The following is a 26,255-nucleotide window of genomic DNA, read 5'->3' on the forward strand; positions in this document are numbered from 1 at the left end:
CATTTGGGCCTGCAGAACTGGGAGAATTTGACAAAGAATGGCTGTCAGGGTGTGCTCAGTTGATTTTTTTTCCCCATTCACTAAATGGATGTTACAATTTCATCCTGACTGGTGTCTTTTGTTTTTGTACTGCGCGTTTGCTAGCAACTGCTTTTTAAAAACTTAGTCCTCTTAGTAATTTGGCACTATTTGCATTGCAAATTTCTTCCATTTGTGGCCTCAGCGGATCCATAACCTGTTTGATTGCCCATTTTGGTTGGGTCAAAAGTTCTTAGGTTTGCTAAAATTCTGTGGTGCCTTGATATGATATCTAGGGATAAGTTGTTTAAAGGGTATGGTAGTGTCGGAACGAAAGTGCCTTCAGCACAACTCCTAAAGACATAGTTTAAAAGAGACAACTGCATTATGGCTTTCTGTTTTCTCTGTGGCAATCCATTCCTAACATAGATGCAGGAACTGTGGACCAAAGGGGTATTGACTTCCAAAACCAGGTGCTGGGCCCAGGGCATGGATGGATGGCGTCCGCTGCAAGTTATCCCTCAGCTGAAATGGTGTCTACTTGCCACTGGGCAAGCTGTGTTGAATGAGACGGACCTTGCTACACTTATCCTCAACATGCTTGTCACAATGTGTAGCTATTTCCCCAGTAGGTAAGGTGTAAACAATGAAGTTGGGTGGGGGGGAGTTGGGAAGGTAGGGGGTTGGACTAGATGATCCTTGGGGTCATTACCAACTCTTTTCACACAAACACCCATAGCCTTTATTCACTCCCTACACAGTTCCATCGACCTGAGGAGGTCCGTATCAACCACTTTGAGGGTAACCCTGTTTTACAGTACAGTGGTACCTCGGGTTACATACGCTTCAGGTTACAGTGGTGCCCCGCAAGACGAATGCCTCGCAAGACGAAAAACTCGCTAGACGAAAGAGTTTTCCGGTTTTTGAGTCGTTCCACAAGACGAATTTCCCTATGGGCTTGCTTCGCAAGACGAAACGTCTTGTGAGTTCTTGCGAGTTTGTTTCCTTTTTCTTAAAGCCGCTAAGCCGCTAATAGCCGTGCTTCGCAAGACGAAAAAACCACAAGACGAAGAGACTCGAGGAACGGATTAATTTCGTCTTGCGAGGCACCACTGTACATACGCTTCAGGTTACAGACTCTGCTAACTCAGAAATAGTACCTCGGGTTAAGAACTTTGCTTCAGGATGAGAACCGAAATCGTGCTCCAGCGGTGCAGCAGCAGGATGCCCCATTAGCTAAAGTGGTGCCTCAGGTTAAGAACAGTTTCAGGTTAAGTACGGACCTCTGGAACAAATTAAGTACTTAACCTGAGGTACCACTGTACCAGCTGGCCATTGTGCACTTCAAACGCTGATTAGGGAAACTTCTTCCCTTTCAGAGACCAGGATAATGCCATTATAAGGCCTTTGCCCAGAGTGAAGAGGCTCCTTTCTGACAGCACTTGCCTTCCTCACATCATTCAGGTAAGCTGATCTGCAGTCTGATCGTCAAGATTTAGATGGCTTGCTTTTCAGCATATTTTGCTTTTTGAAAAGAGAAGAAATCTTGGAACTTTGATTGGGAGCAGTAGCCCTAATCTGAAATGCACAGTTTAAAACCATGTTAAGTTGTTGTTTTTTGCATTGCAGCTGCTGCTGACCTTTGATCCCATTCTTGTTGAGAAAGTGGCCATATTGCTTTTCTACATCATGCAAGACAACCCACAGTTACCTCGCCTTTACCTCAATGGAGTATTCTTCTTCATCATGATGTATACCGGTTCCAACGTGCTCCCCGTTGCAAGGTGAAAGCAATAAATGTTTAGTATCTGTTGTATGTTTACTTAAGCATAGAGTTTCACACCAGCTAAGTGTGAATGCAAGGATATGGCATTCGTTTCTGAGAGATTTTAAGTCATAAAATCGTTTTACACTTTTCGTCTCTGGACCACCTTAAAGAAACCAGGCTACATTGTATAATGGTGATAGTGAGGGGTCGTTGGATGAAGAGAGAGTCCCTAGGGGCTGTATTTAGTGCTAGATGGCCAGTGAGAGCCCAAGAATCAGACGGGTTACAGGGCAGGTGCAAGTTTTATAGTCCCATTAACCTGCATTCTGAGCTCATGCCATTGAGCTAAAAGTATATATGAATTATTTTCTAGGTTTTTGAAGTATACACATTCAAAGCAGGCCTTCAAGTCTGAAGAGGTAAGCAACAATTAATATTACAAAAGAAACTGGCAATGCTTAAACAAAACAAGTCAATTCCAAGTATGCGCTAAGTATAAGCATTTAAACAGAGAAAATGTCTGTTTGGGGGGTCTTGTTGCTATCTGAAACAACTCTCTCTCTTCAGAATGTGCTGGATCCTTTTAAAAGGCAAACTGACAAAAGTTTGTTGCACTGTTAGCTAAACCATGTTTAACCAAACAGTTGGAAATATGTAGCTGAATTTAGCGTTAGGAAGTTTTGGAAGGGATGAGTGTGGAGACAACTCTTAAGCGTTAAATGCATTGGTAGTTGTGCTGCAATGTGATTGTGGAGGCAAGCCGCAGAGCAGTTTGTAGTTGTAGGAGTTGAAATTCCTTGAGACCAAGACAGCAATGCTGTACTCGCTCACTGCTGGGTACACATGTACAGTGGTACCTCGGGTTAAGTACTTAATTCGTTCCGGAGGTCCGTTCTTAACCTGAAACTGTTCTTAACCTGAAGCACCACTTTAGCTAATGGGGCCTCCTGCTGCTGCCGCACCGCCGGAGCACGATTTCTGTTCTCATCCTGAAGCAAAGTTCTTAACCCGAGGTATTTCTGGGTTAGCGGAGTCTGTAACCTGAAGCGTATGTAACCCGAGGTACCACTGTACGGCAAGGGCAATAAACCTTCGGGCTCGTTCCATTCACTTCTGGGCAGCCTTGCAGGGCCCACATACCCCAGGGGGGGGGGGTGGGCAGACCAGATGCAGAGAATCTGGCTTTTATAGCAGACTGTATCCCCTCCATGCAAAAGTCAGAGGCTTTTCCTTCTCCTATAAAGGCATTCTCATGGTTCGATGACACATTCCAGCCGGGGAAGAGTACTGGGGGTCGGGGGTGTAGGGGTTTTAGACCAAGACAGTGCTTGGTGCGGCCTATATAGCCCAGGACCCTCATACTTATGGGATTGCCTTCTGGTATGCCCCGCGGAGGACCTTATGGTCCACAAATAATATCTTGGAGGTCCTGGGCCTCGAGGTTAAACTGGCCTCAACCAGGGCCAAGGCCTTTTCATCTTTGGCCCCAGCCTGGTGGAACGCTCTATCGCAGGAGACCAGCACCCTGCGGGACTAGACATCCTTTCACAGGGCCTGCAAGACGGAGCTGTTCCGCCTGGCCTTTGGTCTGGACCCAGTTTGACTCCCCTCTGCAGGACCCTGTAAATTACCCCTTTGGCCCTTTTGTCGGCTCATATGGGACAAACATGGATAGCTGGCCCTGATGAATACTTGAGTTTCCCGACCCCTATAGTTGTAATTCATGGGCAGTCATTTAATTTTATCCTGATTCTAATTTTTAAGCTGTATTTTAATCAGTTGTTTGATTGTGTTTTAATGTATTTGATATTTGATGTTAGCCGCCCTGAGCCCGGTCTTGGCCAGGGAGGGCGGAGTATAAATAAAAATTTATTTACTTACTTACTTACTATGGAGAGGGTGGAATAAAGAGGCAAGAAGGGCCACCTTTGGACTCTGCGCCTGAGGCTCCTAACCCTTGATGTATTGCAAGGGGGTTGGACTAGATGGCCCTCAGGGTCCCCCTGCCAACTCTGTGATTCTGCAAGTTGTGCTGCACATAGTGGCTTGTGAAAATTAATACCTCCATTATCACAAAAGCAACCGGTAAAGACGTGCAAAAGCGTGTTCATTTCATTTTCACACTTACATCCATCTTCTTCTTTTTAGATGAAAGGGCAAGATATAGTTCAGAGAAGCATTCTTGGACACATCCTGCCAGAAGCTATGGTGTGTTACTTGGAAAACTATGAGCCAGAAAAATTTTCTGAAATTTTTTTGGGCGAATTCGACACTCCAGAAGCTATTTGGAGCAGTGAAATGAGGTAATTTGATTTATACGCTTCCAGCAAAAGAAGTGGGTTCCCCACCACCACCATCAATATTCCCCCCCCCCTTTCTTTCAGTTTGCTGACTGTAATTAAATTCATCTGATATCTTTGTGACTTGCCACAGATAACAAGGTTTAATGGTTTAGTGATCTGGAAGAACGTTAGCGATTGTTTGCTTCAAAATGCCTTTTGCAATTCACAGGCGCCTTATGATAGAGAAGATTGCTGCTCATCTTGCGGACTTCACCCCTCGTCTTCAAAGTAACACAAGAGCGCTTTACCAGTACTGCCCGATACCGCTAATCAACTATCCTCAGCTGGAGAACGAGCTGTTTTGTAACATCTATTACCTCAGGCATCTTTGTGATAAACTTCGGTTTCCTGACTGGCCAATTAAAGACCCTGTAAGTCAAATGTCTTGCACTCTTCCTCGATCTGCAGCAAAGCAGAATTGAAAAATAAAAAGGGGAAATAAGTCAAAGAACTGCGAGAGCCATGACTGCTTTACTGGCATCTTGAGTGTACCGTGATCTTAACAGTTCTGTTTTAAAGTATACAGTTTCAAAGCCAGTTAAGTTTAAACAAGGAGCGTGTTCAGTGTGGTGGGGATGTATGAAAGCTAAGGGATATTGGAAGATGATATACACAGAAATAAAAAAGATGCTGAGGTTGACATTCCCCCCCCCCAAAAAAAACCCCCGAGATGTTCTTTTTGGGTATGATAGAGGGTGAGATACCTAAGAATGTATTAAATCTTGCTCTTTATACAACTGCTGCGGCCAGAATAGCCTATGCACAAATGTGGAAGGACAGAAACAGTCCAACAAAAGAGGATTGGCAGAATAAGTTAATAGAATATGTGGAGTTAGTGATGTTGACTGCAAAGATAAGAAACTTGGGAGATTTATGAAACTGTTATAATTCTTTAAACAATCTCCAAACAATCTCTTTAAACAATATTATAAGAGAGGAGTGGGAAAACTTTGGAGATTGTTTAAAGAATTATAACAGTTTCATAAATCTCCCAAGTAGGACTAGATCGACGAACAGCAGCTAAATCAATTAGAAGGTAGAGAAAGATGCGTATCACAGCTAAGAGTAAAAGAGAACCCATGGGAGGGCTGGGGTGGGAAAGTTGAATAATGTATTATTATTAATAATAATAATTATTTTGTTTTATTTTATTTTATGTAATGTAATGTAATGTAATGTACCGCCCTGTACCTGGAAGTCTCAGGGTGGTTCACAGAAAAGATCCCAGCATATATGATCAGAATAAAAACGAGGATAATGAAGATTATTGTGAAATGGATGTACCAATTTACTGTTAAAGCATCAATGAAATTAAAATAAATAAAGGAGTATGTTCAAATTTTCAAATATAAGAGATAAAACTCCTATATTGCAGGTTTTCTAATAGAGAGGAGGGCCTAGGTGGCTGAGTAATAGCAGCTGTCTCCCCCTTCCTCTCCCTCACCCCCACCCCAGGAAGATCTGGAAGTTACATTAGAAGAACTCATTTGGAATTTTCTGTCTCCCCACCACCCTGCCCAGGTTAAACTCTTAAAAGATACCCTAGATGCTTGGAAGAAGGAGGTGGATAAGAAGGCACCCACAATGTCAATAGATGACGCTTATGAAGTTCTCCATCTCCCAAAGGGACAAGGACAGTAAGTTATGTGCTCTTCGGTTCCACTGACATTTTAATATAAATGACCCTTAGCTCGTGTATCTTGCGTCATTTAAACTTAGTTGCCCTCTGATTAAGTTCTAGAACCGGAAGAACAGCTGGCACGGCTGAAGTTTTGTACAGGAACGATAGTATAATAGTTCAGCTTTGGAGCACCTCTATTTCAGAACAGCCTGACCTATTGATTTGGAGGCATATCAGTTAACTAAAGCGCAGGAGCCCACATAGCAGTGTGCAGAGAGGATGCAGGGGAATCCAGTTTCCAAGACCGGATTGCCATAATAGTTTACACAGGCCTTGCTATTGTCACATCGGCAGTGCTGAAAAGTCACTGGAAATGCACCATTAGCGCTGCCACCCCTACTCAGCATTAAATAAGAGACAGACTGGCCTAGATCTTCTGGATAACATTCGTAGCCAACTCATAAAATGTGCTTTGGAAAGTGACCTAAAATCTGCCGTTCAAAATAACCTCTGCCAGAGTTTAGTTTGAAATCTGTTACATTCCCACCCACCCCCCCGACTGAATGACAGCATATTGAATCCTAGGTAAGCAAATTCTATATGTATCTGACAGGCACGATGAGAGCAAAATCAGGAAGGCTTATTTCAGACTGGCCCAGAAATACCACCCTGACAAGAATCCAGAAGGTCGAGTAAGTGCTATGTATTAAATATATATTATACCTATAGGATGTATTGGGTCTGATCTGGTGTCTGAGCACAGGCTCTCTACTGTATACATGGATCTATCCCAGTTACTGCAATGGGGGGAGCAGATTCAAGTGTGCATTTGTTCAAATGTGCAGAGTCTCTCCTTTTATGTCATCAGGACAGCCCATTTGTGCACAAATTCCTGCATAATAGAAGTGCAACTGTTTGTTTGCTAAAGCTCTTATATATATATATTTTTACATCAGAAAGGGGAAACAGTTTTGAGTTATGGATCCCATTACATTCCAGTAGTGGAAGTTGCCAGACCCACACACAATCTCTCTCTTTCTCTCTCTCTCTCTCTCTGTCTCACACACACACACACACACACACACACACCTTTTTCCCATGGTAACAAGAAGCATATATTTCATTTTTAGTAACTCCATTCAAGTTTCACCTTCCATTTTCTTGTGGGGGGAAATAGCTCTCTCCCAATGTCCTTTTTATCTGTCCTTTCTGTGCGAATGTGGCAAATCTCTGTAATCCCGGCAGAAGAATGTAAATGAAGTCAGCACATCGCTGAACTGGAAACCGTTAACCGCAACTGTTTTGAGCCCCAAACTTCATAATGTAATTGCATTCCCAAAATTGTATGGACTACTTTTAGCACATCTGCCAGGAATACAGGTCTGTTAATTTCTCCCTCTGCTTTGATCTGATTGTGAGGGAAGAAGTCGTACTTGCACAATTTGCACAACTTCAAAGACCCTTTCCCTTCTTGCTGTACAACTTAAGGTTGGGAGGGGACTCTGAAACCTGACTGCAGGTCTCATCCCTGCTTTACATTAAGTAATCCTTAGCCAAATACTTGGAATACTGTGTACGATGCTGTCTGTACACGTGGCTATTCTGAATAGGTTGTACTTACGTTTCTTGTTAATTCTGTTGTTCTACTGTGTGTGTACGTGTAGGACTTTTCATAGAAGAGTATGGTATAAAAGTCAGAAAAACATTAAAATAGCTCAAAATTAGAACCGTGTCTTTGAAGATTATGTAGTAGAAGACAGTCTTTCTTAAAATCCTGACCTGTTTCTTTTGCAACATCAGCTGATTTATTTTGAGATTGGATTCATATCTGCTTCCTTACATGCATTGTATTTGCAGGATATGTTTGAAAAAGTGAATAAAGCGTATGAGTTTTTGTGTACAAAGTCAGCCAAAGTGGTGGATGGTCCAGATCCTGAGAACATAATTCTGATTTTGAAAGCTCAAAGCATCCTTTTCAACAGACACAAAGATGGTAATTATACTTAGCATCTGAAGACATAATTTTGTTTTGTAAAATACTAAATCTCATTTATGTGTTATTGAAAACTTTGGGCTTATTTGGGAGCTCACTGATTACAACCGATACAAATCATGTGGCAAACTATCAAGCTCTACCTTCTCAGGTGCATCACCTTGGTTTTGTTGGAGAGTGGATTTCTGAAGGGGGGCAGCCCCTGTACTTTTGGAGGCTACAGTCAAGCCCAAAATGGACATTTCTTTGAATGCAGTGAATACTCTTTTTTCCAGCAATTTAAAATCACCCAGTCTCCACTGATTAATAGGTGGACCTTTGTTGGTAGAAAACCTAGGACTTGTTCTAAAGCAGAAAGTCTGCATTCAAAACAGAGCCTTGAGATTCTATTTTCCAAATGCTGCTCTGATTCACCTGTATACTTTCCGAGGAGCTGCCCAGAATTTTGGGGAATTCAACCTTGTTCAATACTTGTTAGGAGCTAATTTGTTTAGTGCATTCTGTGTTACACTTCTCCTTTCTCCTGTGTTGTTGGCCTTTGAAGTAAGAAGCCATAAAATAATTTGTTTGATATAGAGTAAGTGTCACCATGAGACTGATTCACATGTGCATGTTAATTCTTGGCATTCTTTTCTTTTCAAGATTTGAAGCCTTATAAATACGCAGGCTACCCCATGTTGATTAAGACAATCACAATAGAAACTTCAGACGACCTCTTGTTCTCCAAAGAATCTCCCCTGTTGCCTGCTGCTACTGAGTTAGCTTTCTACACTGTCAACTGCTCAGCACTTAATGCAGAAGAACTAAGAAGAGAGAATGGTATTGAGGTAGGCTCAAAATCCTCCTGTGGGTTATGTTTTGCAGAGAGTGAGTTTTATTCTTCCTTTCTATTAAGCTCTGGTTTGCAAAATGCATTTTAATAACCCTTTTTGGCTGGGTGTTGTCTGCACAGCCAGCTTTTCCTCATATTTTCTAGCTATCTGTAAGTACATCTCAGAACTGCTGTTGCTGACTATTCTGTAAGCTTGCATAACCAGTGCTGAATATTTCATGTCTTTGGCTTAATTTGCCTAAGAATAAGCAAGTAGATTGTTATTTTAAAAACACAAATATTAACTTCTAACTTATATCAAGCAAAAGAAACAATAACTGGGCTTCTAAAAAATGTTGCTAATATTACGCCAGATAATTTCAGATTATTGGTTTGGCTTGGAATAATTGAACTTCTCTTTCTCTAACAAGTAGGCATTTGACGTATTAAATTTTACATTGTGGTTTTAAAATGGCATCCGAAAATTCAGAGAGAAATATTTGCTAAATGAAAACAATCGTTTCAACTTTTGCTGCTGACAGTGTTCAGGGGGAAAACATGTCTGTCTATCCCCACAGATTCTGCAAGAGGCTTTTAATCGCTGTGTTGCTGTCCTGACACACTTTAGTAAGCCAGATGATATGTCAGTTCAGGTAAGTGTTCAAAATAACCCAGTAATGGAAGTTTTAGCATATGTGTGAATGTGAACTAAAATGTGAACTGGCCATAGGAGACCAGATTCGGGCAACTGTTCTAACTATTTACACTAACATGGTTCTCACAACATATTAAAACTGTAGATAAAATAAACTATGGTTTAATGTGAATAAGAACAAACCTTGGCTACCTGCTCGTGGTTGGTTTGGAGAGAAACAAACCACCATTCCAGGCTCGGATAACACAAGAAGCTATGGCTTGTTTTTGGTGGTACAGCAGCAACAGGGAAGGAAGGAAACAGCTGCAATTTCAGTGGTGTGTACCAGCAATCTGCTTATTCTCATTAAAGCATAGTTTCTTTTAACAATGGAGATACCAAAGACTGAACCTGAGAACTTCCACATGCAAAATGTGTACCTTACCATTCTCCCATTTTGCCACAGCCCGTTTCTGGTGCCAACATTAAAGGTAAAGAGTAAAGGGACCTCTGACCATAGAATCATAGAATCATAGAATCATAGAGTTGGAAGAGACCACAAGGGCCATCAAGTCCAACCCCCTGCCAAGCAGGAAACACCATCAGAGCACTCCTGACATATGGTTGTCAAGCTTCTGCTTAAAGACCTCCAAAGAAGGAGACTCCACCACACTCCTTGGCAGCAAATTCCACTGTCGAACAGCTCTTACTGTCAGGAAGTTCTTCCTAATGTTTAGGTGACCATTAGGTCCAGTCGTGGCCGACTGGGGTTGTGGCGCTCATCTCGCTTTACTGGCCGAGGGAGCCGGCATACAGCTTCTGGGTCATGTGGCCAGCATGACTAAGCCACTTCTGGCGAACCAGAGCAGTGCACAGAAATGCCGTTTACCTTCCCGCCGGAGCGGTGCCTATTTATCTACTTGCACTTTGACGTGCTTTCGAACTGCTAGGTGGGCAGGAGCAGGGACCAAGCAACAGGAGCTCACCCCATCATGGGGATTCGATCTTCCGATCGGCAAGCCCTAGGCTCTGTGGTTTAACCCACAGCGCCACCCACGTCCCAGGTGCCAACATTAGACACTTCATAAATTGAAAAGAAGTAACAATGCTTCACAAGACTGAAAGAAGTAATCACTTGGCAAATTACAGTGCTGTGTCTGCCTTCCAGGGAGCTCTTTATCATTCCTTTTCAACTTCTGAAGCGTGTATATTTGTAGTGCATCTTATTATGCACTGTCCCGACGCCATATGACTTCGCATTTTTCACTTAATAGGTGTGTGGGCATGTAAGTAAATGTTACAGTGTGGCAGCCCAATTTGAAGATTGCAGAGAGAAAATAACTGAAATGCCAAATATCATCAAGGATCTCTGCAGAGTACTGTATTATGGCAAGGTAAGCTCTTGTATGACTCCTATCTTTCTTTTCTAGCCTCCCATTTCTGTAGAACCTCAGGAGTGTCCATTAAGTGGATGCAATCATTTGGGCCTATTGCCTTCCTTTTGAAAGCTGTAGAATTTCCTTTCAGAGCCCCAGTTCACATAAGGCTTCCTGGGGCATGTAGACAGTTTTGTTTGCACATTGTCCAATGGAATGTACAGACACAGTCCTTCTGTTTACCCTATTATATTCTTATTTATTCTGTTTACCCTATTCTGCAATGTGATTAAAGCGCTACACTGCAGAAGCAAGAAACAAAAAGTGTGAAGAACGTGCCACTATTGCATTTTGTCATTTTTATGTCAGAAACACCGCTTGTCTCGTTCCTGCTGAACTGAAGCATTTCTCACCCAAAGCAAATGTTTTCTTTCCTACTCAGAACATTCCCCGCGTGGCTTCCCTAGGGGTCGAGTGTGTCAGCTCCTTTGCTGTGGACTACTGGCTACAGACGCATCTGTTTCAAGCTGGAGTTCTGTGGTATTTGCTCGGCTACATCTTCAACTATGATTACACACTAGAAGAGAGTGGGATTCAGAAGAGTGAAGATTCCAATCAGCAGGTAATGATAATAAGGAACTGTGAATAGACTGCTGTGCTTTCAATATATCCTGAGCAGCATTTCTAAGATGGCTGTAGGAACTTACAGTCATTATCTTAAAATCACACACATTGCTTAATGTGCTGTGCTTTTAGGTAAAACTTTGCATGTGTGTTGTAGCCTTTTTTGTGTGGTTCAAATGACATTCTCAAGATCAGTTGTGCTTGCTTGTGCCAAGCTTTGATCCAAAGAGAAAAGGAAGTTTGAAGAAGGGAACTTCTTTATATTCTTTAAAAAAAAACCACACACACACCCCTCTGCAGCACCCAAAAAGCCCCTCTAGAGAGTTAGAGAACCCTCCTGAATAGTGCACATTGGGGTATAAGGAGACACAATGGCAAGTGACAGTCGCCCTAAATTGGGCAATGACATTTTTGCAAGTTGTGTCCATTTTATTTTGCAGTATTGCTTGTGAAGGAGGGGTGGTCTTGTTTCTTCATCTACTCAGGAAATCTATGCATGAGATTGATTCCCTATTTTCTGCTAACAGGAAGTAGCCAATACCCTTGCCAAGCTTAGCCTCCTTGCTTTGAGCCGTCTTGGCGGATATCTTCCCGGAGAACAAGCTACGCCTGAAAACCCAACCATCAGAAAAAGTCTTGCAGGCATGCTGACGCCTTATATTGCAAGAAAACTTGCTGTGGTCAATCCTGCCGAGGTACAAGAACATTTTAATATCCATGTTAATGTTTTTCCGCTTTTCTTGACAAGTATGCTGAGCATGTAAGTTCAGTATGAAAATTTAGTAATTTAGAAAAGGAGTCTTGATTGAGGCACTTGCGAGCACCTTCAGTTCTCTGTGTTGCAGCCAATGGATTTTTGTTTAAGATAGTGGAGTGTTAATAGAGATGTGCTGATTCGTACAGTAGTCATCCTACTATTTCTAACTTGTCGCGTCTTTCTTGCCAGATACTAAGGGCGATTTCTCATGATATTGCTGCTACAGTATTTTTGAGTGACTACTGCATATGGCAAACCAGGAATATTTGTGTGTGTGTGCACGCAAACAGAAGAGAGAAACAGTGCTTGCTGCACTCAATAGTTGCAGAATAGAGACTGTTTCAGATTACTTCGGTAGCGCTTGAAATCATAAAGTGTGCATCTAGCCAGAGCTGGAGTTTTTAAGAGCAAATTCCAAATAGACTCGTGTTAAAGAATAAATAAGAGGAAATAACGTGCACATTGAGAAAGTTAGAAGGGTTACAGTGGTTTTGTAGTGGTATTAAGCTGGCTGGATGTAGATGCTGTAGAAAAAATGAAATATTCGTCTTGCATTCAAATCTGTCTTGCCATAACTGTTTCTTAACCTAGATTCTGAAAATGCTGAACAGCAACACAGAAAGCCCGTACCTTATTTGGAACAATCGGACAAGAGCTGAACTCCTTGAGTTCTTGGAATCTCAGCAGGAAAGCATGATTAAAAGAGTGAGGCACTTTTTCAAATTGTCGGGCTTGTTAGTTGGGAGTTTCTGAGGCAGGGAACTGAAAGAAGCAGCAAGTAATTCTTGTCGCTGCATTTTTCAGAATCATTAAACTGAGGTGTACAAAAGCCACACGGCCAGCTTCTTTTAATGTACAGTTGTACGTCGGGTTAAGAACTTAATTCGTTCTGGAGGTCTGTTCTTAACCTGAAACTGTTCTTAACCTGAAGCACCACTTTAGCTAATGGGGTCTCCTGCTGTTGCCGCGCCGCCGGCATGCGATATCTGTTCTTATCCTGAAGCAAAGTTCCTAACATGAGGTAATATTTCTGGGTTAGCAGAGTCTGTAACCTGAAGCATATGTAACTCGAGGTACCACTGTACCAGGCCACAAAAGTTTGGTGTCCTCCCGTGGGATTTATAGATTTCATCCCCTCATTTCTCCATTTATGGTCTCATGTTGTAAACAGCATCCTTTAACAGAAGCAAATGTAAATAACTCTGATCCTAATTCGCCATCAGTGAACAGAAAGGCTCCTTCAGTTCAGACATGACCTAAAACCAGGAGAGGCTCTTGGTGGCAGAGGTGGAGGAGACAGTTTTTCCTGATTCCTTTATCCCCTTTGTTGCATCTCATATTGCTCTGGATGGAGAAGATGTTGAAGCAGCACAAGGGGCTGAGGGGTGACTTGTTTTCCCTCAGATATTTGCCCTCAATTGAGTGATCGAGAGCTCTTTCTTTGCCAGTAGTACACCTCAGGTCTTGCTTAGCATCTTCTTCTTTTTCTTTGGCAATCACTTGTAGCTGAATATGATTGTCATACGTATTCAAGTTCTGCAGCTGGAGGTAAAAGAACAATTTCAAAGCAAGCTGCTTTTGGTTGCAGGATTCCTGTTGTAGCACCACACGTGTTAAAAGATCATTGAGGGTTAAAGTGCGACCTGTGCAGGAATTAGCAACAGCCATGGGAAAGGACAGAAGTAATAGATATCTTCCCAAGTGCTGGCCAACTCTCCTCCTACCTTCACCTGCTTACATTTCTAGCCTTTTCTTGCAAAGGAAATGAGAACTGAAATCAAATTCTGTCCCCGCTTCATGGCTCCAAGCTTAAAGTAGACAATTCATATTGGGGAACTGTACTGCTTTTGCGTCCATTCGGCTTAATGTTTTTACTATGGGAAGCTGCAAATATATTCAATTGATTTTTACTTTCTAAAGGGTGACTGTGATAAAAGCTATGGATCTGAATTCATCTTCAGTGATCATGCAAAAGAGCTTATTGTAGGAGAGATTTTTGTTAGAGTTTACAATGAAGTCCCCACATTCCAACTGGAGGTAAGATTCTACTTCTTGTTATTTGGTGAAGTCTTTTGGTTTTAAATTGGTTAATCCCTTTTTTTCCTTCTTCTTTTTTGCATACCAATACGAAACATGTTAGATATTGAAGCTCCTTTCCTTGTCAAAATATAGGATGTACTAATTTGTTCTCAGTAAATCATCAACACAGCAGAAACGTTCAGAGGATCTATATCCATTCCCTCTGAATTTTGTTACATGTTTGTTATAACTCTTCGTTAAAAAATTCAAACGATGGGAAAGCAATCTTTTCAGAATGGAGTAACCCTATACTATAGAACTTCCTAGACTTTTATATAGCAGTCTTACCCTTCCTTTGTTATAATCTTGTGAGGAAGCCTTGCCACATGAAGCTGAAACACTACTGGTGATGTATCCTGATAGAGCATTTGATTGTTCATCCCTTAATTGTAAATAGTTTGTAAAATATGGATACACTGTGTTAAGCAGCAGCAACAAAATGTTTACTTCCTATCTATCTTTTTAATTTTCCTTCTTGCTTGTTTGTTATCCTACAGCTTCCAAAATCATTTGCTGCAAGCCTCTTGGATTACATAGGCTCACAAGCCCAGTACCTTCATACATTAATGGCCATGACTCACACAGGGAAAGTGGAGTCAAACCAACATGGAGAGAGGCTCAGAAGGGTTGAGATGGCCTTGGAGGCTCTGAGAAATGTAATAAAACACAACCCAGGTAAGTGAGGCATGTCAGACACCTTAAACATTCCTGTCAAACGAAACCTCACTTTAGATTTTAGATGTTTTAGATGAATGCTTAGTCATACAGCTTATCACCAAACTAAAATGGCTGTTTAAGCTGATTAAGGTGGGTTTTTTTAATTTAAAAAATGTTTTTAAGATACCTTTGCTTGAAAGTGCTTTAGTTTAGTCCACTTTAACCATAGCAGCTGTTTTTCTCCACGCAGGTTCAGAATGTGAATGCATAGGCCACTTTAAGTTGATCTTCTCCCTTCTGCGTGTCCACGGAGCTGGTCAAGTCCAACAGCTGGCTCTGGAGGTAAAAACCAAAGCGATAAAAGTTTCTTGCCATAGGAGAAAGTTCTTTACTTCGGAATATATTGTGTAGATTAATCAAAGCGGTGTTCACTTTTATGACAAATGTAAGGACGTTATTTTACACTCAGCCAGTAATGATTCTGATTTTGGGCTTTGTAGCTAGAGAATGGAGTGCGGGGCATCAAAATAGCTACCGTACATGACTTTATACCTTCAGTTCAGAGACTATGTGAATAGTACTAAGGAATGTGCATTTAGCAGGCAGTAGAACACAATGACATTTGTCCAGATGTTCTTTCTGAAGGCAACAGTGGCAGTCTTAATCTCTTACCAGAAGTTGCATCATTTGGCAGAAGCAATGGCCCGAGTTGCCTTGGCAAAAGTGACTGATATCTTTGCACCGACACTGTTATCCAGAGTATTAAAAAACGGTTATTCCCTCGCCCACCCCTATACACGAATATCCACACACCCCCCCCCCCGGCTTACATTTCCACACCTATTTGCCTGTTCTAAGAAGCTGGCTAAGTGTCAGATTTTTGGGGGACAGGGAGTCTTTTTTCAGCCCACATGATCCCAGATAATCACAGGTCATATATCTGTCGTTACACAAATCAGATTTGGCTACCTCGCCAAGGGCAAATGAAACCTTTGCTTTGACCTCGCTCTGAATGGGTAGGGACAGCGGTGCTGGGTTGGGAAGAGATAGAGAACTAGGGTCACGGCTTTTACCTGATGGTGCTCCTTCTGTTGCAAAATTAAACTGTTGTTTGAAAACAGCATTTGGTCAGATATTTTGAAAGACATTTTCTGCTATAAATATTCACAGAAAATTCAGAGCGGCCTTTCTGGAAGCAAAGCTTGAATTTATGTATCCAATCAATATGTAGAAAATCCTTGTCTTGAAGGAATCAAGATTGACAACTAGCTGCTTCCATACCAGTCTAGCAGTTTTTATTTTATTTTATTTTATTTCTTTCTTTCACAGGTGGTGAACATAGTGACTAGTAACCAAGAATGTGTAAATAATATTGCAGAAGCAATGGTTCTTTCCAACTTACTAGCCCTCCTACATTCACTACCTTCAAGTACGTAGAGCGTGAGTTTACTTATTCAGTGACAAAAATACACGTTTAGAAAACTCTTTAGATACCAAAAGAAAAAGATAAACTCCCCCCCCCCCTTACAAGCGTGCATATAGAATTGTGGCTCCAACTTGGGAAGGGCATTGAGATCTCAGGCCTGTGTAGAGACAAATATTCTCTAACCTGGAGATCTTGCCCTCTGACTTCAGATCTCTTGGGGAAATTATAGGAGGTCACTAATGAAGTAAAATCGCCTGTGTTAGGGTGTTGTCTTTGGCATTCAAAATAGATCTAGAGAAAAGCCCTCAGTGAACGTTAGGTCATACTTTCAGTATGTTTTCAGGATACACCCATTTTGTGAATGAAGGCATCTTACCACACAATCAGCCCTTTGGAACTTATTTCTCTATTAGGGACTAGCTTTTAAGGGAAAGGCTAGACCTGTGATGTTTTTATTGTATTGTATATGTATGTGATTTTTTTTATATGCATATATTTTAATTCTACTAGTGCTTAGTTCTTTGACTTAAGCTGATCTTTCATTTTTAAGTACCTTTGCTGACTTTGGAACTCAGTCCATGGAAGGCTTTTGTTTCGCCTCATAAACAGCTCTTTCCTGAGAGGCCAGCTAAACTAGGCAACAGTGCAGGCCCCATTGTCCAACTCTAAACAAGCCCTGTTGTGTTTTTACTTCATCTTTGCTAAATAGAGACACACAAAAGCTGGGTTTCGCTCACGGTTTTTCCTCTTGGCAGGTCGGCAGCTTGTTCTGGAAACTCTGTATGCTTTGACATCCAGTACCAAAATAGTTAAAGAGGCCATGGCAAAAGGTACAGTGAGCGCTGTTGTTCTTTGTTGAAACATTACCCAAAAGTAATGTTTCAAACTTACTGTGATTGGAAGAGGCAACAGTTCATTTGTTTTTATCTGTCAGAATATTCATAGGCTGCCATAAGGCCCTCTGTTTCTCTGTCCCTTCCTAGGTGCTTTAATCTACTTACTTGATATGTTCTGCAACTCAACACATCCCCAAGTTCGATCTCAGACTGCAGAGCTTTTTGCTAAAATGACAGCCGACAAGCTGGTTGGTCCAAAGGTGAGTGTGTTTTGCTTCATTTTTGGACATTGTAACTGGCCCTTTTAAAAGCATGCTTTTAACACTAAATAGCACAATGTCTGTTAGACTTGATTTGCAACATGCTTATAAAAAATGCTGTCCAACCCTGTACTAGGAGTTAACATTACACAGGCCGTATTCATCTTTATCATCCCTTCATATGGGCTGGGAAACGGGCCACGAAGCTGCTGTTACCATGGCTTCCCATTACACCTAAGCTAGCAAACGATGATTAATAGCTTCCCAGCAAACCAGGATACATAAGCCAGCTTTGAAATATGACTTACTGCCATTCTTTATTTGGAAGCCATTAGTCATAGTTTTCCTGGTTTGGACGCAAGAGGAATTGGCGACGTCTTCCTGCCTTGGTTTTTCCACTTAACGTGAAGGGTGGGGAGAGCCAAGTGGCTGCCTTCCTGTTCGTAGCTTGGCTTCTCAATCCAAGATCTGATTGTCTGGATGCAGCCAATGTGCATCACTTCAAATAAACAACCCTCACGTGGTGCAAGCTTTACATTTCATTCTCTGCAAGCTACTAGTCTTGTAGAGCAACATGCTGGTTGGAAAACATGGCAACATAAGAAGAGCCGTTCTGGATGAGGCCAGCAGCCCATTTGGCCCAGCATATAATACTCACAATGGCCAACCACATGCCTGTGGGAAGTCATAACCAGGAGTATAGCAGCATTCTCCCCAAATGTGAATCCCTGCAACGGGTTCCTTGAGGCATTCTGCCTCCAACAGTGGGCATAGTAGCCATTGATAGCCTTATGTAAAGGTAAAGGGACCCCTGACCGTTAGGTTCAGTCGTGGCCGACTCTGGGGTTGCAGCGTTCATCTCGCTTTATTGGCCGAGGGAGCCAGCGTACAGCTTCCGGGTCATGTGGCCAGGATGACTAAGCCGCTTCTGGCGAACCAGAGCAGTGCACGGAACCACCATTTACCTTCCCGCCGGAGCGGTACCTATTTATCTACTTACACTTTGACATGCTTTCGAATTGTTAGGTTGGCAGGAGCTGGGATCAAGCAACGGGAGCTCACCCCGTCATGGGGATTCAAACCGCCAACCTTCTGATTGGCAAGCCCTAGGCTCCGTGGTTTAGACCACAGCGCCACCCGCATCCCCTTATTGATAGCCTTAGTTTTCATGAATTGTGAAACCTAAAATTATATTATATTATATTATATTATATTATATTATATTATATTATATTATATTATATTATCCATCTGACTGGGTTGCCGCAGCCACTCTGGGAGGCTTCCAGCGAATTAAAACATTAAACACAGTAAGACATCAAGCATTAAAAGCATCCCTATACAGAGCTGCCTTCAGATGTCTTCTAAAAGTCAGATAGTTGCTTATTTCCTTGACATCTGATGGGAGAGCATTCCACAGGGCGGGTGCAACTACCAAGAAGGCTCTCTGCCTCATTCCCTGTCACCTTGCAGCGAGGAAAGAGGCAGATGGCTGTCAGAGCTGGATCTCTGTCTGCGCTGAACAATGGGGATTCACAATACCCATCCATCAAGTTCAGTAGTCAGCCATACAAAGGCATTCCCCACACAGGTTTAAGAATTGCTATGTGTTGATAAGGCAAATTCCTTTCAAAAATATTTTCCCCGTGCTTTGCTAGATGTCGGTATTACAAGCTGTTCATTTGATTCACTGGAAACCTTTGTTAGCGGTGACAGAATCTGCAATCTGGTGTGTTCTTTTCTAGGTTAGAATTACCCTAATGAAGTTTCTACCTGGTGTCTTTATGGATGCCATGAGAGATAACCCTGAAGCTGCTGTTCACATTTTTGAAGGAACGCATGAAAATCCAGAGTTGATATGGAATGACAACTCCAGAGAGAAAGTGTCTACAACTGTTCGAGAAATGATGCTAGAGTATGTTACAGTTGTGGTGAATAATGGTTGTACTTTTGTAGTCAGTTTCGTGGTAAAACGTAGCAGAACTGTAAAGCCAACGATTAGATTCAGTTTGGAATCCTCTGGGATTGTAGTACAGGGTCTATTCCAGGCAGCATAATGCAGAAAATATAACCAGATATTCTGTATTGATCAAAATTGCTAAAAGCGATTAGAGTGCAAATAAGCCAGTTTGATTTTAACCTCAGGCGAGGGAAGCGTTTAGAATTTAATTCATTTTTAGCCCTTGCTTGCAGAAGAATTTGTTAATGGGTTTTCTGACTTTTTTTTTAAGGCACTTTAAACTACAGAGAGACAACCCTGATATTAACTGGAAGGTAAGCAAAATTTAAATGTTAAGGGGGAAATTAAGACAAAGCATGGGTGTGATTTTCCTTCGTATCCTTTTGCATTTTCTCTTTTTCGCTATTGCTCAGTCTTATCTTGCTGTACCATGACTAATAGCATGAAACTGCACGGTAGGACAGAGACCCGGGGGGGGGGGGCTATGAAACTCTGGATGTTTCTGCACTAAAACTCCCATCCGCTCTGACCACGTCATGCTACTTTTGGTCCTATGGAAGCAGGAGCCCAGCATCCACTGGATGGCTGCAGCTTCAACAGCCCTGCTGCAAAGTATTCTGCATTGCTACAGACCCTTATAATCGTAGTTGGGCTCACACCTCTGTTGTTAGTCCCCCTCCCTTTCTAATAAACCAAATGTAACTTTCCTAATGCACAAACTCAGTGACATGTTTTTCTCTCGTTGATCCAGCTGCCTGAGGACTTTGCTGTGGTGTACGGTGAAGCAGAGGGTGAACTTTCTGTAGGAGGGGTCTTCCTAAGAATCTTTATTGCCCAGCCGGCCTGGGTGCTGCGAAAACCTAGGGAATTTCTCATTGCACTGTTAGAAAAATTCACCGAACTCCTGGAGAAAAACAACCCCCATGTAAGTGGAGTTGATTGGTTGCGTGTTAGCTTTGTGCAACTGCATTTGTGAAAGCGAGCTCCGGTCCACTGAAAGGTGCTGCTGCTGCTGCTATTATTGTTACTACTTCCTACCACTGTTTGTTTCATTTACGAATAGCTTGCCCTGAGCAGTTTACAATAAAGACCTTTAAGGATGCGGTTAGTTCTGCTTCTTGCTCTGTAAACCTGCCTAGGCTTGTGCTGTGAAATAATTGGCACATAACAGCAGCAAACCCATGGTGGTTAAAGGCAGTAGGAGAGCAATTCGTTTAGTTTGAAGAACAACGAATGAATGGCCACTAAATGAATGCATCCTAGCACAAGCCGTTGCGCGGCATGCAGTTGCATAAGTGATCAGGCAGCTGTTCGAAACAGCTTATGCACACGCATTAGATCTGTGCGTGCAGTTTGGGTTTTCCCCATACAAGATTCTGACCGAAGAAATGGTAACTGCTCAGTACGTTGAAGAGGTTCTTATTCTTATTCAGGTTATGGCTGTCATTCTCTGCTTCTTAACAAGACAAGCCTAAAGGTAAAGGTAAAAGTACCCCTGACCATTAGGTCCAGTTGCGGATGACTCTGGGGTTGCGGCGCTCATCTGGCTTTACTGGCCGAGGGAATTTGTCTGCAGACAGCTTCTGGGTCATGTGGCCAGCATGACTAAGCTGCTTCTGGTGAACCAGAGCAGCGCACGGAAATGCCATTCACCTTCCCGCCGGAGCGGTACCTATTTATCTACTTGCACTTGACATGCTTTCGAACTGCTAGGTTGGCAGGAGCAGGGACTGAGCAACGAGAGCTCACCCTGTCGCGGGGATTCGAACCGCCGACCTTCTGATCGGCAAGCCCTAGGTTCTGTGGTTTAGACCACAGATAAGCTTTAAGATAAGCCTGCATTCCCACAAACTAATCAAGATGTTCATACATGCGACTCCTGAGTGTCATTAAACGGTTGATTGTAAACTGGCCGCTTGTTGACTGACTTCAATAGTGGAGCAGGAAATTTCATCGACTTGCTCTGTGCTTTGCGTTCCGAAACAGGGGGAAACTTTAGAAACTTTAACAACAGCGACGGTGTGCCTCTTTAGTGCTCAGCCTCAGCTGGCAGACCAAGTTCCCCCTCTTGGTCATCTTCCCAAGATTCTCCAGGCCCTGAATCACAAGAACAACGCCATTCCGAAAAGCGCAATGCGTGTCATACACATGCTGTCTGATAATGAGGTATGAGGATATGGATTTATTGTGTTATTGTTTGCTGGAAGAACTTCCATCTCAGGTGCTTGTTGTATGTTCCTGATGATGTAGATTGGATTTCAAATGTTTCCCCCCCTGAAACCAGTACCAGGGATGGTAAATCTAGCTAGGCACAGTATAAAGCAGGGTTCAATTTAACTCATATTACACCCTAGATTAGATTGTCTCCAGCTGGGATCATAGTATATAAAACTGTCAACTCGGTCAGTTGAAGAGATCAGGTCCATGCATGCTTCAACCTATTTACATTGCAGGCAAACTGTTGCTTCCAGTCTCTCAGTATGTAGCAACCCCAACACTATCCTGATGTGGTGCCCTAAAATATGTTGGTTGCCTAGTTGTTTGAACTCTCTATCAACCAATAGTTTGAATTAATCCAGGGTATGGAAAATTAGCAGCAATTAGCCTTAAGGAATGTTGCCTACTACTTCTGCAGCCCAGGTTGGAAAATGGGTGTTAACTCAAGTTGGTATGCTAGGACAGGGGTCAGCCAGTCCTCTGTCCCTCAGACCTTGTGGGGGGCCGGACTATATGGGGGGGGAGAAATGAATGAATTCCTATGCCCCACAAATAACCCAGAGATGCATTTTAAATAAAAGGACACATTCTGCTCATGTAAAAACACGCTGATTCCCAGACTGTCCACAGGCCGGATTTTGAAGGCGATTGGGCCGCATCCGGCCCCCGGGCCTTAGGTTGCCTACCCCTGTGCTAGACATTTCTTGGGGTCTTGTAACCTCATCTTTTAAATGAGAATCTTCAACAGCCTAAATCAAACTGCTTTTCCCCTCCACAGCTTTGTGTTCGCTCAATGGCAGCGCTAGAGACCATTGGACCCGTGATGAATGGAATGAAGAAACGGCCAGATACGATTGGAGTAGCCTGCGAGGCACTTAATCGAATGTTTCAAAAGGAACAAAATGATCTTGTAGTCCAAGTAAGCAAGCCGGAACCGTGCCCTTTAAAGGCATTTGTATAGCAATCTAAATACGTGTCCATTCAATTTGTTACGCTAGCTTCGTGGTGTTGTGTGGAGTGGTGTGGAATGAAAGTATTTCCCTGTGGCAGCTTGTGTGTGGGTTGCTTAGGGCAACAAGAAAAAGTGAGGCTCACTTTACAAAGCTGCGGGTGGAATGTCCTTGCATTAACATGCATCCTTGCTCATTCGCTCACACATGTATCCGTATTTTCTAAGAGTGACCACACCACAGAGATGTTGCCATGCATGCTGATATCCGTAATACACCATAAATATCTCCCTGAGTTACTAGCCGAGTTCCGTGTGCAACACTAAATGCAGAGTTCCTAACATTTGCTGTTTGGAGTACCTTACCAGTAGGAGCAGTGTGTATTGAATGGCCAAACAGAGGCACATGCTTGTGCAGAAAAGGAATCTGGTATAGAAAAAGGCATTTGCGTACAGCAATAATCCTGCATCTCAGGGCAAGACTAACTCCAATGGTACATGCCACTCATTACCTCCTCAGTCACTGATGAAGATTTTGGTAATAAGAGTCGTACCTTGGAAGTTGAATGGAATGAAAGCAAATCAGAAGCTGTGGAAGCCCCATTGGACGTTTGGCTTCCAGAAGAACGTTTGCAAACTGGAACAATCACTTCTGGGTTTGCTGTGTTTGGGAGCCAAGGTACGACTGTACCTATCTGTCTATTAGAGCTGGAGTTGTCTTTACCATAAAATCATGTGGAATTACTGTTGGAACGTTGGGGAAGATGGTGAATTCATCCTTTAGTATTTTTGCAGTGGTTCTGGGTGGCCATATTTGAGATGACCTGAGTTGTTGAGTTAGGCAGGAGAGCAAAGAATTTTAGGAGGCAGGCTCGTCACCTCCCTGGCGGATAGGAGCACTTCTTGCTTTGGAATGCCCTTGGGCTATCATTAAGTACCCTGTAACCTTGTTTTGCAGGCTTTGAAAGTAGAGTTGGTTCCATACCTCCTGCGATTGCTTGAAGGCGTTGGTCTTGAGAATCTGGAAAGCCCCTCGGCCACGAAAGCTCAGATCGTTAAAGCTTTGAAATCTATGTCTCGCAGTCTACAGTATGGAGAGCAGGTAAAGCACCCTGAATTCCTTTCAGTTGAGGTATCTGCATTTTGTATTTTTGACCCCCCCCCCCAAAAAAAATGCTCCAGATTTGTGCAATTACAAAAGCTGCTGCTAATGGCAGGGTCAATTTCATAATGACAGCAGCCAGTTATAAAGAACAGCAGGGGAAATGAAACAAACGTTTCCTGAGCTTTATGTTTCTTGCAGGTGAATGAAATACTCTCTCGTTCCTCTGTGTGGAGTGCCTTCAAAGATCAGAAACATGACTTGTTCATTTCTGAGACTCAAACAGCAGGATACCTCACTGGTCAGTAAACATTCTAATTTAGGCTTTTCCTGTTGTGTTTCCCTTCTTTTGTGTATCATGTGGCTTGTTTATTCTGGGATAACACCTTAATTCAGTCCCCTTAATTTGATTGTAGAATTGTAAGGTTGGAAAAGGGGCCACAAGGAGCAATGGATGCTCCAACTGGACTTCAGTTTTAATTCTGGACATATCCAGGGTAGAAATTTGAAGGGGGCAAATGATTAATGTGTCCGTTACAAACCTCCTCGGGACACTACGGAGTGATGCTTCACTTTTGCTTCCAAGTGCTTTGCTGTCTGTACTTCCCTTGCGTCTGGTTTCTTTCTCCCCCAGGTATCTCCTCTCCTTCCCTTCTATCTGGTAGCAGTCCTCTTCATCTCAGAAGTGGGCTTTAGATCTACTTTGGCAGGCAGCTTGCTAAACTTCTCTCTAGCACTCTCTAAAAGCAGGTAGATACCACTTTGCTCAGTGCATGGTGCATCTGCGCAGTTCCTAGAACGAAATGCTTCCTTAGGTGCATGGCAATACAGTTGTAGCGGACATGTGACTGTTGTAGAACATTGCGCAATGCCACGTTTTGGAACTCGTGATTTTTATTCCCCTGCGACTGTGACATCAGGGTTCCAAATGGTAGGTGCCTGAGGGTATGTATCAGTGGTTCTCAAACTCTTCCCCCCACACGGACCACTTGAAAAATTTGCAAGGAGTCTCAACGGGCCATTTAGTGTTTTCTTCTATGGCTCAAAAAATCCACACTTGCCTAGTCTTTCCTTTCTAATATGATGGATATTAGAACTATGAAAGCAAGCAACATTTTTTGCTTCCACATTAGCATTGTTGGAGCAAGGGCCATGGTACCTCTAATCGACAAAGCTAGTAGGCTTATTATGAAAACAATTGACCCACTGTCTCATTGGCCAGTTTAATCATCCTGCCCTGGTCCAAACAGCCTAAAAAACAAATCAAGTTTAGGGTGAAGTTCAGATAATCTTGTCTGTTTTGCAACCTTTCTGCGGACTGACCATAGTTTGAAAACCTCTGGTACATGTATGTGTGTTTGTGTATGTGTATATGTATATGTATATTTTTGTGGATATATTATTGCAGTTGAGTTAAAACCTAAATCCTAGATAACATAGTGACTGGTGATATGGAAATCTGATCTCCAGTAACGGGTATCAATCTAGATAAATGTAAGCTGGACACAAATGTCATGGGTAAGACAGATCATTCTGGTTTGTCTGATCAGAACTAACAACTTTGAAAACACTCATGTTAATGATACAGCGTTTTAAAGAAAACTGTTCGTTCCTTCCTATCTTTCCCCCCTGGTACAGGTCCTGGAGTTGCTGGCTATCTTACTGCAGGGAGGTCTTCATCGGTTCTGCCCAGTGTCCCCCCTCCAGTAGACCACGAAGCTGGAGACCACAGCTAAAGGACATGAAATGCAAGAGACTCCGAAACAGACTGGCGGGGGTGAGGAAGGCCCCATTCCTTGGCCTGTCCACCGAAACAGATTTCTGCCTGCCTTTCCAGTTTCATGACAGTGTTATTCCTTTTTCTATGAATATATTTTTTTTAGGGGGGAAAGATAAGGTTCCACGATTCTATCACACTGTAACATAAGAAGAAAGTACTTTGGGGATCAGCCTAAAGGGGTACACAAGAAGTTTTTGTTTCTTGCTGTACGTAAGCACATTTTTTGTTCCTTTATATTTTTGTTTACAAGACTGTGAATCGAAACACTTTTTCCTAGTTTTTTGTATTTTATGAGCTAAGCATGACTGAAGTTGAACTGCAGTCTCGAAGAAATTGGGCTAAATCACTTGATCCTCCTACTCCTCTCCAAGTTGGACAAGATAATCCTCCCAAAACTTGACAGACTTGGTGTTTGCCTCTCTCCTCAATCATTAACATTTCCTTCACCAGACCTAACAAGATATTTGTATGTATAACTGGCTTTACCAAATTGAAAAATTAAAATGCAGCAAAAAAAAAAAAAACCTATTTAAAAATGACGTTAACATGTTATATATAAAAAGCATAGTGTAATTGTGATATGTTCTATACATTATCCAGTATATAAAACTTTCTATATTGAATGTACATTATACAGATCATTCGTATGTACATAAAATTTTAAAAAATAAAGGGAACTGAACTGTTAATGTGACACTTGTACTTCTGCTGTTCTATTCCTTTGTAAGGCTGGAAAGAAAATGAGGGTTCTGGGATGAGGTACCTGAAATCTATTTTGAGGGCGAGAGAACCAAACCTGCATCTTAGATGGCCCACAAAATTGACTACGATTCCCATCATCCCTGACCACTGGTCCTGCTAGCTAGGGATGATGGGAGTTGTAGTCCAACAGCAGCTTGGGACTCCAGTTTGAGAAACACTGCTGGGAATGCATCTCTTGGGGCTGAATAAATGTCCCACCCCTGCTTTTAAAAAAAAAAAAAAACAGAAGGAGCTTTAGGCAAAACCCAATGTGCAATTGAGTAGGAATCTTACAATTTATGCA

General features: G+C 42.4%; 1 protein-coding gene across 3 annotated transcripts in view; it reads left to right on the forward strand.

Moving 5' to 3' along the window:
* DNAJC13 (DnaJ heat shock protein family (Hsp40) member C13) overlaps positions 1-25,899 on the forward strand; it is a 62,315-nt gene extending 36,416 nt beyond the window's left edge. For 2 of the 3 annotated variants that reach the window (XM_080974530.1, XM_080974531.1), the window contains 29 exons: positions 448-650; positions 1,398-1,482; positions 1,648-1,802; positions 2,160-2,205; positions 3,935-4,089; positions 4,298-4,499; positions 5,650-5,765; positions 6,363-6,441; positions 7,607-7,742; positions 8,385-8,569; positions 9,132-9,206; positions 10,462-10,581; positions 11,006-11,185; positions 11,715-11,882; positions 12,536-12,649; positions 13,865-13,981; positions 14,521-14,698; positions 14,931-15,022; positions 16,010-16,109; positions 16,862-16,936; positions 17,090-17,202; positions 18,948-19,117; positions 19,434-19,476; positions 19,914-20,087; positions 21,149-21,328; positions 22,158-22,298; positions 23,287-23,430; positions 23,632-23,731; positions 25,069-25,899. In XM_080974530.1, coding sequence (XP_080830656.1) covers positions 448-650; positions 1,398-1,482; positions 1,648-1,802; positions 2,160-2,205; positions 3,935-4,089; positions 4,298-4,499; positions 5,650-5,765; positions 6,363-6,441; positions 7,607-7,742; positions 8,385-8,569; positions 9,132-9,206; positions 10,462-10,581; positions 11,006-11,185; positions 11,715-11,882; positions 12,536-12,649; positions 13,865-13,981; positions 14,521-14,698; positions 14,931-15,022; positions 16,010-16,109; positions 16,862-16,936; positions 17,090-17,202; positions 18,948-19,117; positions 19,434-19,476; positions 19,914-20,087; positions 21,149-21,328; positions 22,158-22,298; positions 23,287-23,430; positions 23,632-23,731; positions 25,069-25,166 — 3,744 coding nt within the window. In that variant the 3' untranslated portion in view covers positions 25,167-25,899. Of the gene's footprint in view, positions 1-447; positions 651-1,397; positions 1,483-1,647; positions 1,803-2,159; positions 2,206-3,934; positions 4,090-4,297; positions 4,500-5,649; positions 5,766-6,362; positions 6,442-7,606; positions 7,743-8,384; positions 8,570-9,131; positions 9,207-10,461; positions 10,582-11,005; positions 11,186-11,714; positions 11,883-12,535; positions 12,650-13,864; positions 13,982-14,520; positions 14,699-14,930; positions 15,023-16,009; positions 16,110-16,861; positions 16,937-17,089; positions 17,203-18,947; positions 19,118-19,433; positions 19,477-19,913; positions 20,088-21,148; positions 21,329-22,157; positions 22,299-23,286; positions 23,431-23,631; positions 23,732-24,064; positions 24,181-25,068 lie in introns of all 3 variants that reach the window. The other variant, XR_013978016.1, reaches the window with a different exon arrangement.
* Positions 25,900-26,255: the final 356 nt, after the last annotated feature.

This window comes from Podarcis pityusensis (assembly GCF_964106645.2).
Source record: "Podarcis pityusensis genome assembly, chromosome: 12".
Taxonomy (NCBI): domain Eukaryota; kingdom Metazoa; phylum Chordata; class Lepidosauria; order Squamata; family Lacertidae; genus Podarcis; species Podarcis pityusensis.